A 15,219-nucleotide genomic window follows, 5' to 3' on the forward strand; every position below is an offset into this window, starting at 1 on the left:
TAAAAAGGATGTATTATAAATTTCCCTTCTAATCAGTATTATACAACATAACATATAGATTAAGAGAACAGACTTTAGAATCAAGCAACCTGGGTTCAAATATTAATTATTCTTTTGTTTCTAAACCATAGGGGTTTTACTATCTACAAAAGAGAAATAGTATTCTTATCTTACTCCTGGCATTGGTGTCAATATTAAATGAGATAATGCTTAATAGCACTTCATACAAATACTAGTAAATGCTATTCATTATTATATTTAATAAGTTTTTCATGGTTGAATGGATGGGTGAATAAATGAATCAATGAATGAGGATTCAGATATTGTATATATTTTTTCATCTATTTCTTTCCCACTCTGAGAAAAGATGGCACAGACATGGGTTGCCATGGAGCCAATACAAGTAAAAATGATTCCTTCTGGTTCTCTAAAGGACTTGCAAAACAAAGCCTGATAAGGGTGATGGGATAAGCAGCTAATTAAAGACTTCTGCCTAAGGTTGGGGGGGGGGGTAAGTGGCAGGTTCAGGGGCTTCTCAAAAGATACCACCATTAACAGAAGTACTTACGTCTAAGGCCACATATTGTCAGAGCTATTAGTGGCTACAGGGTGTTATCACAGAGTCTCAGAGGGAGGAGAGTTTGGGATTTTAAGAGACTAAAAATTTTAAGAAATCTGAAGTGTAACAAGGTCAAATTTGGAAGATAAAACTCAGTCTTCCGCAACTTTTTCAAGTTTACTTCTGTTCTAAGTCCAATGTTCTTATAAAAATATTATTGTACTTTATTGTAATTTACCTAAGAATGACTTGATATGACAGATTTGTACAAGATTATTAAATATTGTTTTCTTATGCAGGTTAGTTAAATTTGTGGATCCCCTAACTTAGTATTTGACCATTTTAACTATAAGTACAACTTGCGCATCATGTCTAATGGGGCTGCTTTCAAGCCAATAGTTTAATTTTAGTATGTCGATTTTTTTGCAAAATTACTCAACATTGTATTCTGTTCTACTATGACAGAAAAAAATGAAAGTGTTGATAGCAGTAATAAGAACTGTGAAAATGAAACAATTACAATTGAGATGGAAATCACTAGAAATGTAGGGCACTGTTTTCTTTTGGTTTCAATTGGATGCTCACTTGGTTTAAAGTGTTAAGCGAGTATTCATTGAACTAGTGAAGGCAGAGAAAATAAAATCATTATGTATAATACCCTGAATAGACTGTCAAAGATTATATCTAAACTGCAAAGTATAAATAGAGAATTTATTCTTTCTAAGAATAAAATTAACCATGCAATATGTAAATCTACCTATGCATCTTTCCTATCGATTCTCAAAAAGGTCTTGTGGCTTCAAGATGGCTTGTAAAGGTCTAAGCAAGCAAAGTGAGCAAGAGCATCACCATGCAGCGAAAGACTGAAGTTAAAAATGCATGGACCCTGGACTTGGGAAGTTGGCCAGTTGTTCTACCGTTACAAAAATTCATGAAATTATCACACTTATTTGCTAAAATCCATTCATTGAACAAATGTTTACTGAACACTTCTTGTATGTCAGGTCCTCTTTTTGTTGAGCAAAAAACAGAATACAGTGGCAGGGAGAGGAGGGCAAGAAAGATTAGGAAAATAAACAAACTATAATCTGGTGAGTGGTTGCTGTAAAGAAAATAAAAAGGCAGGATAAGGGTATAGAGAACGAATGGAGGATGAGTAGCAGAAAATTATTTTAGATAGGATGGCCAAGGAAGACAGTCAGGTGAAAACTTGAATGAAGCAATGCAGTAAGCCCAAAAGGTATTTTGGGGATGCATGTTCCAAGGCGAAAAAATAGAAAGTTCAAAGGCCCTGAAGCAGTTAAAATTTTATCCAGATAACAAATATTGAAAATGAACACTGTCACATCTCACCCCACCCCCTCCCCATGTGACAGGGTAAGAGAGTGTCATGGACATATATACACTACCAAATGTAAAATAGATAGCTAGTGGGAAGCAGCCGCATAGCACAGGGAGATCAGCTCGTGCTTTGTGACCACCTACAGGGGTGGGATGGGGAGGGTGGGAGGGAGGGAGATGCAAGAGGGAAGAGAAATGGGAACATATTGTATATGTATAACTGATTCACTTTGTTATAAAGCAGAAGCTAATACACCATTGTAAGGCAATTATACCTCAATAAAGATGTTTAAAAAAAAAAAAAAAGAAAATGAACACAAATTAAAGATAATTCTTTGATATCAACCTAAGATAACTCTGCACTTGACTCTCATATTTGAATTTTTAAGACATCAAGCCTTTTCCTTTTTTTGAATTTTTTGAACACTTAAAAGCATAATCATTTTTATTCATAACATTTGAAACTAAAAATATTTATAGTTAAAAATAGAAATGCAAAGTATATTTTCATTTAGGTAAAGATTAGCAGTGGGACCAAATGGTAAAACCTAAACTGAGCTATCATCTGAGTGTCATTTAGAATCTATTTCTTGTCTCACACAAATCCCATATGTCCTTCTGTTATATATTCGATTTTCTGGATTTACACCTGTTCTACAAGGTATACATTATTTTTTAAGTGGCATAAGGTAATATATCCTTTTTGTGTGACCTTGGCAGGAAACAGAAGTCATCTGATACAGTTTTCTTCTATCTCTAAGTATGCGCTTTCAAACCAGTGCAACAGGAATATAAGAAGTAGTATGTTTTATGTTTAAAGACTCTCCGTAGATGCAGTGACATGTTTCTTAAAAAGCCTGCAGGGACCTGCAGATAGATGGGCTTTTGACAAAGGTGGTGTAGTGGCTCCTGAGTCCATCATCTTTTAAAAGTAAAAAGTGAGGCTGAATCCATGCTAGGGACAGTCCACTAGCATTTACTCCTGAAGTTGAATGTCAGCCATAGCATGGTCTCAAAGTCTTTCAAAGGCTTTAATGCCTAGTAGGAGCGCCAGTCCTTGCTGAAACGAATCTATAATCAAATGGCCTGAGCTTCCCTTTCTTTACATGGATTTTTATTTCTTATGGCAAAAACACTAGGATTAGTCAACTGACACATATGACATATGAAAAAGCTTTGTAATAATCATGTAGAATAGGGGTTTTTTTCTGCTTTAAACAAAAATGGTTTATGTTTACAGTGTAAAGTTCTTATTCTCTACTCTCCATCTCACAGAATATTCTATTTTTCTCTTTCCCCTTTTAAACTGTTCTTTCATGTTTCTTTTTTTTTTTTTCTTTAATGTCAGCTCATTTCTACCTTTTATCTCTTTCCTCTTTCTAACTCTTGTCTCATCCTCATACCTTCATGGACAAAAGAAAATATACATTTTTTGGATAATGTAATGTTTGAATATTTTAGGGTCAGAAGAAAATGCAGAGTGCACACCTTGATTAAACATATATTTTTACAACCAATTAGAATTATAGTAATCATTATTTTAATTTTAAGTTTATTTTTATTTTAGACCCTTACAAACACTGAAAACAAACCAAATCATGAATATATGCCTATTGTTAGAACTCTGCTCCTTTTTAACCAATTGTCCTTAAATTTATAAATTGATGGAAAGAAACTTCACAATCCCCCTAAACAGCATATTCTAATAAATAAGTACTATTATCCTCTAGAAAATTGTCATTACATTTCCCCAAAGCCTTTCTGAAAATTTTAATTGAAAGAAAAATCTTGCCTTCAAGGAACTCTAAATTATTAGAATTAGAAAGAATGACAGAAGTCCATGCTTTTAGCCCTTTCCAAGATGCAAAAATCTTTGGTGGAAGATAATTTTTACATATAATAACTTTAAAGTGTTATTAAAACAACATAACAAATGAAAATGAGTAATATCAAATCCTTTATCAGCACTGCATATAAATTTTTTATCTTAGATCTAATACCTTGAGAACTGAAGTCTTATCTTCTGATTTTATGGTGGAGAATTTGGCAAGCACAAAAACAACTTAATTTTTGAGTACTTAGATGATTCCAAGAACTATGCCAAGGCTTTAAAACATCTAATAGCCACAATAAACCTATAACTTTCCTGTTTTATTGATATGGGAATTGAGAATCAGAGATTATGTAAAATTTCCAGGATCACCACAATTTCATGTTAAAGTCAAAGCCTAATACTACTACCCAAGACTTAATTAACCCTTATGCTGAGAACCTACTACAATTCCCACTTATAAGGACTTATTCAGTTTTATATGATTCTTTACAACTTTTCTCCATTAATTAGTACATTAACGAGATAAATACATAAACAGAACTTTAATGAGTAATTCATGGATTTACATTTCACTGCTTTGCATATGTAGGTTCTTTGAACACTCTGAATAGATTAATGTTTTCAATAATATTTAAAGATTAATGAGCTAGTTTATGCCTTTCCATAAGTCATCATATCACTCTACTTTTATAATTATCTTGAGGGAATTTTCATCGTATATATGAAATTAAATGAAGACAGCTACTTATCCAGTTATCTTCCATTATATGGTATTAATATTTTCTATCAGTATGTACATAAAGAAACTAAAAGTGACACAGAAATTATGTAAATAATTACTGGGAAAAGTGAGGGAGAAATAATGACTGATTCCTGATATTTAGAGAGAAATATTTAAAAATCTATTGTGTGGCTAAAGAGATTTATTATCATGTGTCTTTCTTCAATTATTAAACTGACTTAAAGCAATGAAATTTCTGATTTATACATGTTGTATGACTAATTTTGGCCTAGACATATAGGAACATTTCTCTCAGCTCATGGTCCTTCAGAATAATTTATTTATTAGTATTTCATAAGAGTATGAAGTCAACATATATTGTGGTTCCTAAGGAAGAACATTATCTATTTTCTTTTATGAGAGTATAGAAGTATGTAAAGAAGATCTCTTTGTTCCGTTAACCATAGCGCTATGCTAGGTGCAAAACAGGAGGAACATCAAGTCCAGATGATTTATTCTCCTTTACTTGTTGATTGTCAAAAGTATACTTGAACAGGTTAAGAAATTCCACATTATAAATAAGATATAGAATTCCAATTAGGAAATTAGCTTATCAGCCAAAACATAAAGAAAAGAAGTCTTCTATAATGTACATTGAGGTTTGGAGTCAGAAAACCTTATTTTCAAATCCTGCCCCTACTTTACTGCTTATTAAGTTATGTCAATTTAAAAGAAAACTGTTTTACTTCTCTAAGACTCAGCTTATTCATCTGTAAATTCTGAGAGTAACTTCTCCATAGATTTGCTGTGAGGATTTAATTAAATATGTATTTATATTACTCAGCATGAAACCTGGCAAATAGGAAGCATTAAGTAAGTGGTAATCATATTAGAAACTGGTTATTTAGCTGAAGGACGAGAAAGTTGAAGAGTCATTTACAGCTTTCCAGTGTTTTAAATTATTTTTTGTAGGGAGTTTTCAACAAACAAAAGAATAATAAAAGAATAGTTCACATTCCATTTATTGTAGCAGGAAGAACTAAAATACTGGTTGTAAGAAAAACACTCTGTAAATTATGCTATGTATATCTCTTTTGGGAAGTGGTGATATCAAGTTCCTACAGAGATAAGTGACCATCCATCCTTCCTTTTTATTTATGATAGTCCCAACTTGTACCATTTTCTCAGCACAATTATTAATAATGTCCTGATTTGAATGGTAAAAGATTTAGAGCAGTTATGTCCTATACAAAGTACGTGTTCGATGAATGCATATCACCAGACCTTATCTTTACTCCTTCCTCAGTAATGAGTGCACGTTCCATATAATTTCGATTAAAATCAATTTAGAATATATTTTATTCTAATTAAATATGAATTAACATTGTACTAATCTGTGTTAAAATATGGTAAAATGTGTTTTAAAAAGTTAAAAATAAAAACTATTGGCACGTTATTTCTTTTCAGGTATGGCAAGAAGTGTTATTAAAAATAGATTTTATATATTTATAAATGTATATGTTATATTGTTTATATGCACACTCATGTCTTCTCTATCAAAAAGTGGAGTATTGAGATTATTAAAACAAAGACAAAATTTTGCTTATCTTTTATTTTAAAAAACCTTCCTCTCATTTTCCAAATCACATACCAATAAAACTTTAATGAGAAAGAACTCATTAGAACTATTTCTTAACCTGAGATTAAGCTTTACTACTCTTCTTTTAGTTTAATACTATATAATTAAATTTTTTAATTTCCAGATATGCTCTTGGAACAAAGAAGAAAGCAACTTCCCAGCAGTCTACATTTTCCACATCCATGGAATTCTACAAGATCCAAAAGTCATTGTAATGATCCTGAAATATGATAAGATTCTAAACCATTTTTATAGTTTAGAAAATGTTTTAATCTGCTTCAAATAACTTAGCAGGGCTAAGTTTATAAACTGTTTATTTATCAATATAAATTGGGTACAACATTACAAAAATATAGTTTGAAATAATGAGATTTCTGGCTAACCTTACGCCATCTACTCATTCAAAGTGTTCCCACTTATATTTGTGAAAGACTGGGAAAAATTCTTATTTTATATTTTTATACATACATATAAATTATAGAGAAGAGAAAAAACATTTATTTACTAATGTATATTTTCTAATCTTTTTGATGATAAAATACGTCCAGAAAATTCAGCTTCTGTGATCCTTAAAAGATAGGTAAATTCCTTACATATTGGCATAGGTATCTTTGCATAAACTTTTAAAAATGAAAAATAATATTTATTTCAAAGGATGGTAGCACATAATAATTCCATATTAATAGCATTCCAATTCTGTGTTATTGGAAATATGTATGTATATTTTCATTGATTGCATTTCATCTCAATTGCATCAAATAGCCACTCTAATTTGCATATTTAGATACATCATAACTAATAAATTGTTTTAAACTAATGTAAAACTATTATATTTGAAACAAATGTTGAAAGACGCATGATAGCTAATTTTGATATACAATACGTACAATCACAAAGCATACAAATTTATAAACTTACCAATACAGGTAGGTAAGGAATCATTCCATTGGGCCAAAGAATTTGGCACTGTATCACACCTAATTGCAAAGGATCCATGGAGAATATATCCAGGATTACATTCAAAAAGAACCAATGAACCAACTGCAAATTCATTGCCAATCCTTCTTCCAAACCTTGGTTCAGGCACAGAACTGCATTGTGTGGAACTTGTTCTAGGAACAGCTGCGTACAAATAATTGTTGACTTTAATTTCATATTTGGTAAAGAAATAGAGATTTCAAAATGAAACTATGCAAACAGATTTCAAAGAAATCTTCACCAACTTGAACTTTAGTTAACAATTTGAATACACTTATAAAAGTTTATACACAATGAGATACAATTCAAAATGAATAAATATTGCTATTGTCATTAAGATTTTTTATTTAAAAACATTTCACTTTTGATCCCTTAAACAACATTGGTTAAGGTTTTTTTTCTGTTTTTTTGTTTGACCACACTCTTATCAATATAAAAATGTAGCTTGAGTAAGATATTTCAATTTATGGAATGATAGCAAAGAGATACATCTTTTTTTTTCTTTTTAAAATGGAATACCAAGCTTACAAAAAACAGGTGTCAGGTTACATAAGGTAATGTCAAGGTTTTTTTTTACAGTATTTGGTCCCTAAAAACATAGATTTAAAAAAGCAAACACAGCACTTGATTAATTTCATAGCATGTTCATAAACTTGGTTGTTCAAAATATGTTTGTTATTGATGAAGACAATACATTCAGGCTAAACAGAAGTCAGACAGATTAACAACAATAGAAGTTTTATTTTAATAATCATACAATATCAAATTTGAAATTGCTTTTAGGCTTTATAGTTATGTCCTTCAATTGTGACTTTTTTTTGAGTAAGTAAAATAGAATGATAACAGGATGTTTTTTCTTTTTAAAACACATACAGATGGGATTAAAGAATTTGATAACAGCCCAAAAAATGATAGGATGAATTCCAAATAGACAGATTCCTCATATGTGACTTGAGTGAAAATAACTTCATTTGTTAGAGTGCCTTTTAAAATTTATAATACCACAACTTGTTTACAGAGGGAATACTATTAAGAATGAAACAGTATAATATTATAGCCAATATTATAATTGGAATAAGAGGGTTTAATAAGAATATCAAACCACTAATGTTTATAAATTTATTAGGAATAAAGTTCAAGATACATTTGAGAATAACAACTACAGGATCATACATAATTCAAACAAAATATTCAGATGATAGGTGTTAATTTAGTTTTATATAATGTGGAAGTTTGCCTATAAAAGGTGACAAAAAAGCTATGTAAACTGACTTTGAATTGCACAAAAACATTTAATAGTCATGAAGAAAGTCTGAATTCTCCTAAGAGAATGAGAAACTAAAATTTTAGAATGGAGTAATGATTTCCTTGGCATGTCTAAGTACATCAGCACAAAATGTTTGTATATTTTTAATTTAGAGTGCTAGACTCTGAGGAAATAGAATATGTAGAGTGAAGCACTGTCAAAAAAAACACACCAGATGTTTTGAAAACAGTATGTTGGGAGGAAGGAAAAGCATGCAGCTAACTTGAGAATGATGATGGAAGCAATAGGTCTTTTTTGACTTTGGTCAAAATAATAGTGCTCTAATAATGGGGGAGGAGACAGGGCAAAACTGTTTTTAAAAAAACATGCAACTTTTATCTCTCCTTTATGGTTATGAGGATCTCATCATTCAATAACTCTGGACATAGCATGGAAATTGATATCATTCCTTAGTGTGTTTCTATGCTACACGGTCACTTACCTTGATAAACAAAGTGAAATCCCTTAGCTGTTATTGGTCCAATTGAAGTAAATCGAATTGTGATCTGATTACCTGAACTCAGTGGAAGTGATTCTCCTACTCAACAAAACAAACACTAAGATATCATAAATAATTTCATTCAAGTAAACCTAACAAATTATATTAATTTACACTGTCATTTGAAAACGTCAATCTATGTTCTATTAAATTACTTTAATATATCCTACCACTGACAATATATTTTCTTTGGGTTCAGCTTCAATTGCAACCTTTTTACTGGAAGGTTTTTATTACATTTTGATAATATTGCCTCATTCTGTAAAGAATCTTTAAATATTACATTAAACACTACAGACTAAGTGACTAAGTACTACATTTACTTGATTACAATCCCAGAAAATAGTTGGTTATACTTTTCTCAAGAATTTGAATTATTCTTGTGTTTCTATTCTTTTTTTAAAAATAAAGAATGATTCTATTTTCAGTTTATTGCTAATATGGATGACATAAATCTCAACTTTCACTACAATACCAATCAAAGTCAGTCTTTAATCAATAACTGATGCATGGCAGTTCTATTAAAGGATACCTGAATGGGATCCTGAGAGGGAAGATAACAGAGAAGATTGCTGAGTTGGCCCATCATACACCTCAACAACATCGTGGAGTGATGTCTGGAAAAATACAAACTGGCCAAACACCACTGATCAACAGGAACCAGGAGAAGCAAACAAATCACCAACCATCCAAAAATGAAAACAAAAAACAAAAAAAAAAAATAGAAAGAGGAGGAGAGAGAGAACAAAGTATTACAATTTAATAGTCATCTTTTTTTTTTCTACCTTTAAAAGAGGATGCGTGCCAATTGGTTGATATGCCTGACACATGTACTTCAGGTCATAAGAGTAATGACCGTGGCCTAAAAGCAATAAAGTTGTAAGAAGATTATTTTTTAAAGTAAATTAAATGGGTATAACATTTAATTTAACTCAGAAATCATAAGGTTGGAAAGTAATACTGTATAATAACTACTTTTTAATTTTTCTATTGGTAGATTCTTTTCACTTTGTGGCTCTCTTCTCTTTTTCTAATTTTTTTTCCCTCTTTTAGATGACATAGACAAAGTTTTAGTTTAGGGGATTTATTGTAGATTGCTTTTAAAATGCTATTCCATTATAAATAATAGTGTCACTAGAAAAATATCAGCAATATACTTCTAAGGTATAGCGTTTAATTCACATTCTAAAAATGATCCCTAAACATTTATTGTTAATCCTCTGTCAAAATAAAGACATATTATTTATGATTCCTCAGCAACTGAGATATTTTAATTTCAATTGAGATATAAAATTCTACAAAATGATTGCTTTTTCATGGTAAGTACAGATCTGATGTACTTACCAACAGAGTTTTATAAATGTCTCCTTTTTACTTCATTTTGTACTTTTCCTTTAATAATATATTAACTTTACATGCAGAAACTACCCAAACTATAACTTAAAAGAAAGAACCTGTTACAGAGCAGAAATCAACTAGTGTTTTGTGATTTTAAAAAGTGAAATAGGTAATAAAATTCATCCTTAAAACATTTCATTGAATAGAAAAATTGTGGGGTTTAAAAGAGTATGATTTTTCAAAAGTTTAATAATGTAAAAACAAGGTAACTTTTATAAATTCAACATTATATTACTGTCATTGAACTATACATTGCACAAATATATATACATTTTTAAAGTTCTTCATATTTTACCCCTTAAATCGAGGTTATGGTCATCCTATGGTGGTCATATGAAGACAGGCTTGTTCATTTGAAACATGCTGAGTTTTGCATTTGAAGCCACACACATAATACTGTAAACAAAGCTACACGTATTTTTTTTGGCCTGCTAAAATAAGCTGTTGATCTCAGTCCAGTTCTTTTTGGGGTAAAGGAAAACAAACGCAGAGTGTTGTTACTTTGAATAATTCCTGAACCTTAGAGGGCTGACTTTCATAAATGATCCTCCTTAAAACATGACGTCATGGAAACAAATTTATGTTTCTATCAAATCACATACATGTAGTCAATTATTTTAATGGTTTATAAGTCATATGAAAAATTTCCAGTTCGACCTTTTTAAAATATCCATATTTGATGGTCTACCAAATCCCAAGTTATTTCAAAAATACTCCTAAAAATATTAAGAAAGTTTTTGTTTTCTACTTTTGCATTTGTTTAGATTGGTGTTTGGATGATCTGTTTTCAAATGTGTCTTTTAAAGTTTCTATTAAAATGCAGATGTTGCCATTGCCTTTCTAAGTGCCCCCTCATCCCCCCCAAAATCAAAGTAGACTAATCACAAGAAACTTGCTAAACCAAGTACGCTGTGCAACAAGACTCTTGATAGATAACATTCTTTCTCTGTATCTTTCTGGGAAGTCATTAGGAAAAAGTGTCAAAATTCAACATCCTTTATCTCTGTCTTCCTAAATATCTCAAATATTCCATTAGGAAACATGTCCAATTTCCAAGCAAACCACTATATTTACAAACAACAGCTAAAACAACCAATATACACAGTGATCCAAGATCTTTTTCTAAGGAAAAAGGAAAAAAAATACTCCCTCTTTTCTTCTTGTCTGTAGGTTTCTTGTTCTCAAATATTACTTCTCTACAGATAGACCAGAGTTTTGTGTCACCTGTAAATTGGGTATGTTGAGACTATAACTTTTAATAATATAGCCAGTAACACCATATATTTGCATCATATTAAGTAAAGAAAACTGTAGGGTACTCCCTTTTGAGTGATGTTAGTTTGTAATTTATTGTAGTAATTCTGTGATGAGATTGGGGAGAATTGAGAAGGGTAGGGGGTGAGGGAGTTGAGTGTTGAATTTTCCCTTATTAAGCAATCAGTATGCTACTTCTCTTCAACTGCAACCTTACTCTGCCATAATATGGCCAATGGAAATTTTAAGTTAAAAATAGCTTTTATTAGGAAAAATCTCTGAGAGGGTACTGAATCATTATACAAAAGATGAAATTTTAAAGTACACGTTGAATAAGTGTTTTGTAGTATGAAGAATCAAGAACACTTGCATAGTGATCTGATTTCCTACACATTATCAGGTTAACTATTGTCTTACTAAACCGATATGTTATAATTCTGAACCAAATCTCCCCTTCTCAGTCAGAATCTCAAGAATTAAATGGTTACTCCAGCGTTTGCTTCCTCATTTTCCCTCTAAATGTCTAAATTTACTTAGTATTCTTATGTCCAGATAACAGTACGTCCTTTGCTTCTAAAACGTTCTGAATAGCCAACCACACCCTTTGCATAGTTGAGACTAAAGTAGGAAACAAAAATGTAAAGATTTTAAGGTGAACCAAAAGGTAACTAGTTGGATGTTGTTTTCTGGTAAGCAAGACATTGTCTAGTACATCATTCTGGGTCCCCTGTGTTTATGGGGTCTGTGGTGTAATGTAAAGGATTATTATTATCCAATGGGCAGAATTATTTTATATCTGTTTGTAAGTTCATTTCAGTATTCCATATGTCTATCTATCCATCCATCCATTCATCCATCCATCCACCCATCCATCCATCCATCCATCCATCAATCTATATTTGGTTCTTTGAATTCTTTCTTGAAGCACTGTAACATCTTACAGGGTCCCTCATTAATTAATGAGTTAAATAAAAATTTTAACACATGTTTATTTTATATTTGTATGGGAGCCATGATTATGCCCTCTTAAAAAAAAAAAAAAAACCTTTTAACACTGATCTAGAAACTAGTACCTCAACCTAATAGCTGGACCACCATTTTTTTTTCCCTAAGGCTACAATTAACCCCTGAGGTCTGGGCTGACCATGCTTTCTGGAATGATTAGCAACCCTCTTCTTTTTCTTAGTTTCCAACAGAGGTACAGAATTCTTTGCATCTCAGCTCCAAGCTCTTCTTTCTCTTTCTCTGGAGATTTGCATGTCGATATCAAAAGCATTTTGCTCTCAAGCTATTAGAGTAGGTTATAAACACTAAGCTGTTTCTTAAATGAGACACCATTTTAAGGAAGTTTCTCCTTCTTTAAGCATAATAGATGTTAAGAATAATGTCTCTAACTCTTTTGTTAAAAATCCATTTTTATAATGTTATATGTATCACTGCAAGCTAGATATAGGAAGAAAGGGAAGCTTTAGTAAGGTAGAAATACACATGTAAAAATCTCTACAAACAAGCCAGTGCAAATAATCTATTATTAAACCTGAAATTACTTCCAAGCCTCTTATTTCCCATATATTTTATCCTACAGTACAGTTTATAAATTCAACTAATATTTGTTGATTCTATGAGGTACCAGGAACTGAGCTAAATGTTGGGGTTAAAAAGTGACTAACACAGAAAGGGCCCCTGCTCTTAGGCCCCATTAATTATATTTGTGGTCATTTAGGTGGCAGCTTACCTTTATTCTATGTATGATAAGATGTTAGATTAGGCAATTAAATTAATTATAAACCAACAATGGTACTTTGGGCACATCTTTCCATACAGATCATTGGTATGCTAATCATTTAATCCATTCTTCAAAGCAAGTCCTCTACCAACAACTTCTAATGGGCAACATTTTGGGGGAGACCCAGACTGCATTTTAAAGGAATCCATAATTTAGATTTTTAAGAATCACTTAAACAGTCTGCTAAATCACTTAAATAGAGGAAACCTCTAACTTAGATTATATTGGTTAGGATATTTACCCCAACTTTGAAATTTGCTCTCCCATGAGCAAATAAACTCAGAATGAAACCAGGCATTGTGTTTATCTACTCTTCTTTGTATATGAAACAAGGTTTACTTGACATTTAATTTTTACACTTATCATATTCAACCAAGACAAAGAGGCAGGGTTCCATTTACTGAGAAGGTCGGCATGGTTTAAGTATTCACCAAACTTAACTTTCAAAGAGCTTTTGTTTCCTGTTCTACACCAAGCACTTTCAAACCCTTTCTCCTTTAATCATGTTCATTTAACTCCTAAGACTTTGTCCATTCTGCTTAATTCAGCCATTTCAAATGTAAGTCAATAAATAATGAGGCCTGGGATGGCAGAAAGAAACTCCTGAGCATTAGGAGTTAACTGTGAGAATATTCTGTGCAGACCAACAGTCTCTCTGAAAATATCATTGTGGAAAACAGTACAGTGGGTGCTAAGTGTATGACACAACACACTAAATAGTGTAGTGCCCAGAGGGGTGTGCATTTGTTTAAAATATGAATAAAAAGAACAAAGAAGTTAAAGCTCCCTTTTCCACTAAACTCTACTCTGGAATATTGCTGAAATGTTCCACCACTGCCTAAGCAAGTCAGGAATTTTGGATGTTACATTTAATTTTTGTGCCATCAAAATAACACTGTACAGACAGCCTCTTCAATAAGTGGTGCTGGGAAAACTGGACAGCTACATGTAAAAGAATGAAATTAGAACACTCCCTAACACCATACACAAAAATAAACTCAAAATGGATTCGAGACCTAAATGTAAGGCCAGATACTATCAAACTCTTAGAGGAAAACATAGGCAGAACACTCTATGACATAAATCACAGCAATATCCTTTCTGATCCACCTCCTAGAGAAATGGAAATAAAAACAAAAATAAACACATGGGACCCAATGAAACTTAAAAGCTTTTGCACAGCAAAGGAAACCATAAACAAGACGAAAAGACAGCCCTCAGAATGGGAGAAAATATTTGCAAATGAAGCAACTGACAAAGGATTAATCTCCAAAGTTTACAAGCAGCTCATGCAGCTCAATATCACAAAAACAAACAACCCAATCCAAAAATGGGCAGAAGACCTAAATAGACATTTCTCCAAAGAAGATATACAGATTGCCAACAAACACATGAAAGAATGCTCAACATCATTAATCATTAGAGAAATGCAAATCAAAACTACAATGAGATATCATCTCACACCGCTCAGAATAGCCATCATCCAAAAATCTACAAACAGTAAATGCTGGAGAGGGTGTGGAGAAAAGGGAACCCTCTTGCACTGTTGGTGGACATGTAAATTGATACAGCCACTATGGAGAACAGTATGGAGGTTCCTTAAAAAACTAAAAATAGAACTACCAAACGACCCAGCAATCCCACTACTGGGCATATACCCTGAGAAAACCATAATTCAAAAAGAGTCATGTACCACAATGTTCATTGCAGCACTATTTACAATAGCCAGGACATGGAAGCAACCTAAGTGTCCATCGACAGATGAATGGATAAAGAAGATGTGGCACATATATACAATGGAATATTACTCAGCCATAAAAAGAAACGAAATTGAGTTATCTGTAGTGAGGTGAATGGACCTAGAGTCTGTCATACAGCGTGAAGTAAGTCAGAAAGAGAAAAAC

At 31.9% G+C, this 15,219-nt stretch overlaps 1 protein-coding gene across 3 annotated transcripts in view; it reads right to left on the reverse strand.

Annotated features, from left to right (window-relative positions):
- CSMD3 (CUB and Sushi multiple domains 3) overlaps window positions 1-15,219 on the reverse strand; it is a 1,176,048-nt gene that overhangs the window by 167,165 nt on the left and 993,664 nt on the right. For 2 of the 3 annotated variants that reach the window (XM_068525308.1, XM_068525307.1), the window contains 3 exons: window positions 9,410-9,523; window positions 8,821-8,916; window positions 7,013-7,216 (listed from right to left, as the gene is read on the reverse strand). In XM_068525308.1, the coding sequence (XP_068381409.1) occupies window positions 7,013-7,216; window positions 8,821-8,916; window positions 9,410-9,523 (414 nt within the window). The remainder of the gene's footprint in view (window positions 1-7,012; window positions 7,217-8,820; window positions 8,917-9,409; window positions 9,524-15,219) is intronic. The other variant, XM_068525309.1, reaches the window with a different exon arrangement.

This window comes from Eschrichtius robustus, chromosome 17 (assembly GCF_028021215.1).
Source record: "Eschrichtius robustus isolate mEscRob2 chromosome 17, mEscRob2.pri, whole genome shotgun sequence".
NCBI lineage: Eukaryota > Metazoa > Chordata > Mammalia > Artiodactyla > Eschrichtiidae > Eschrichtius > Eschrichtius robustus.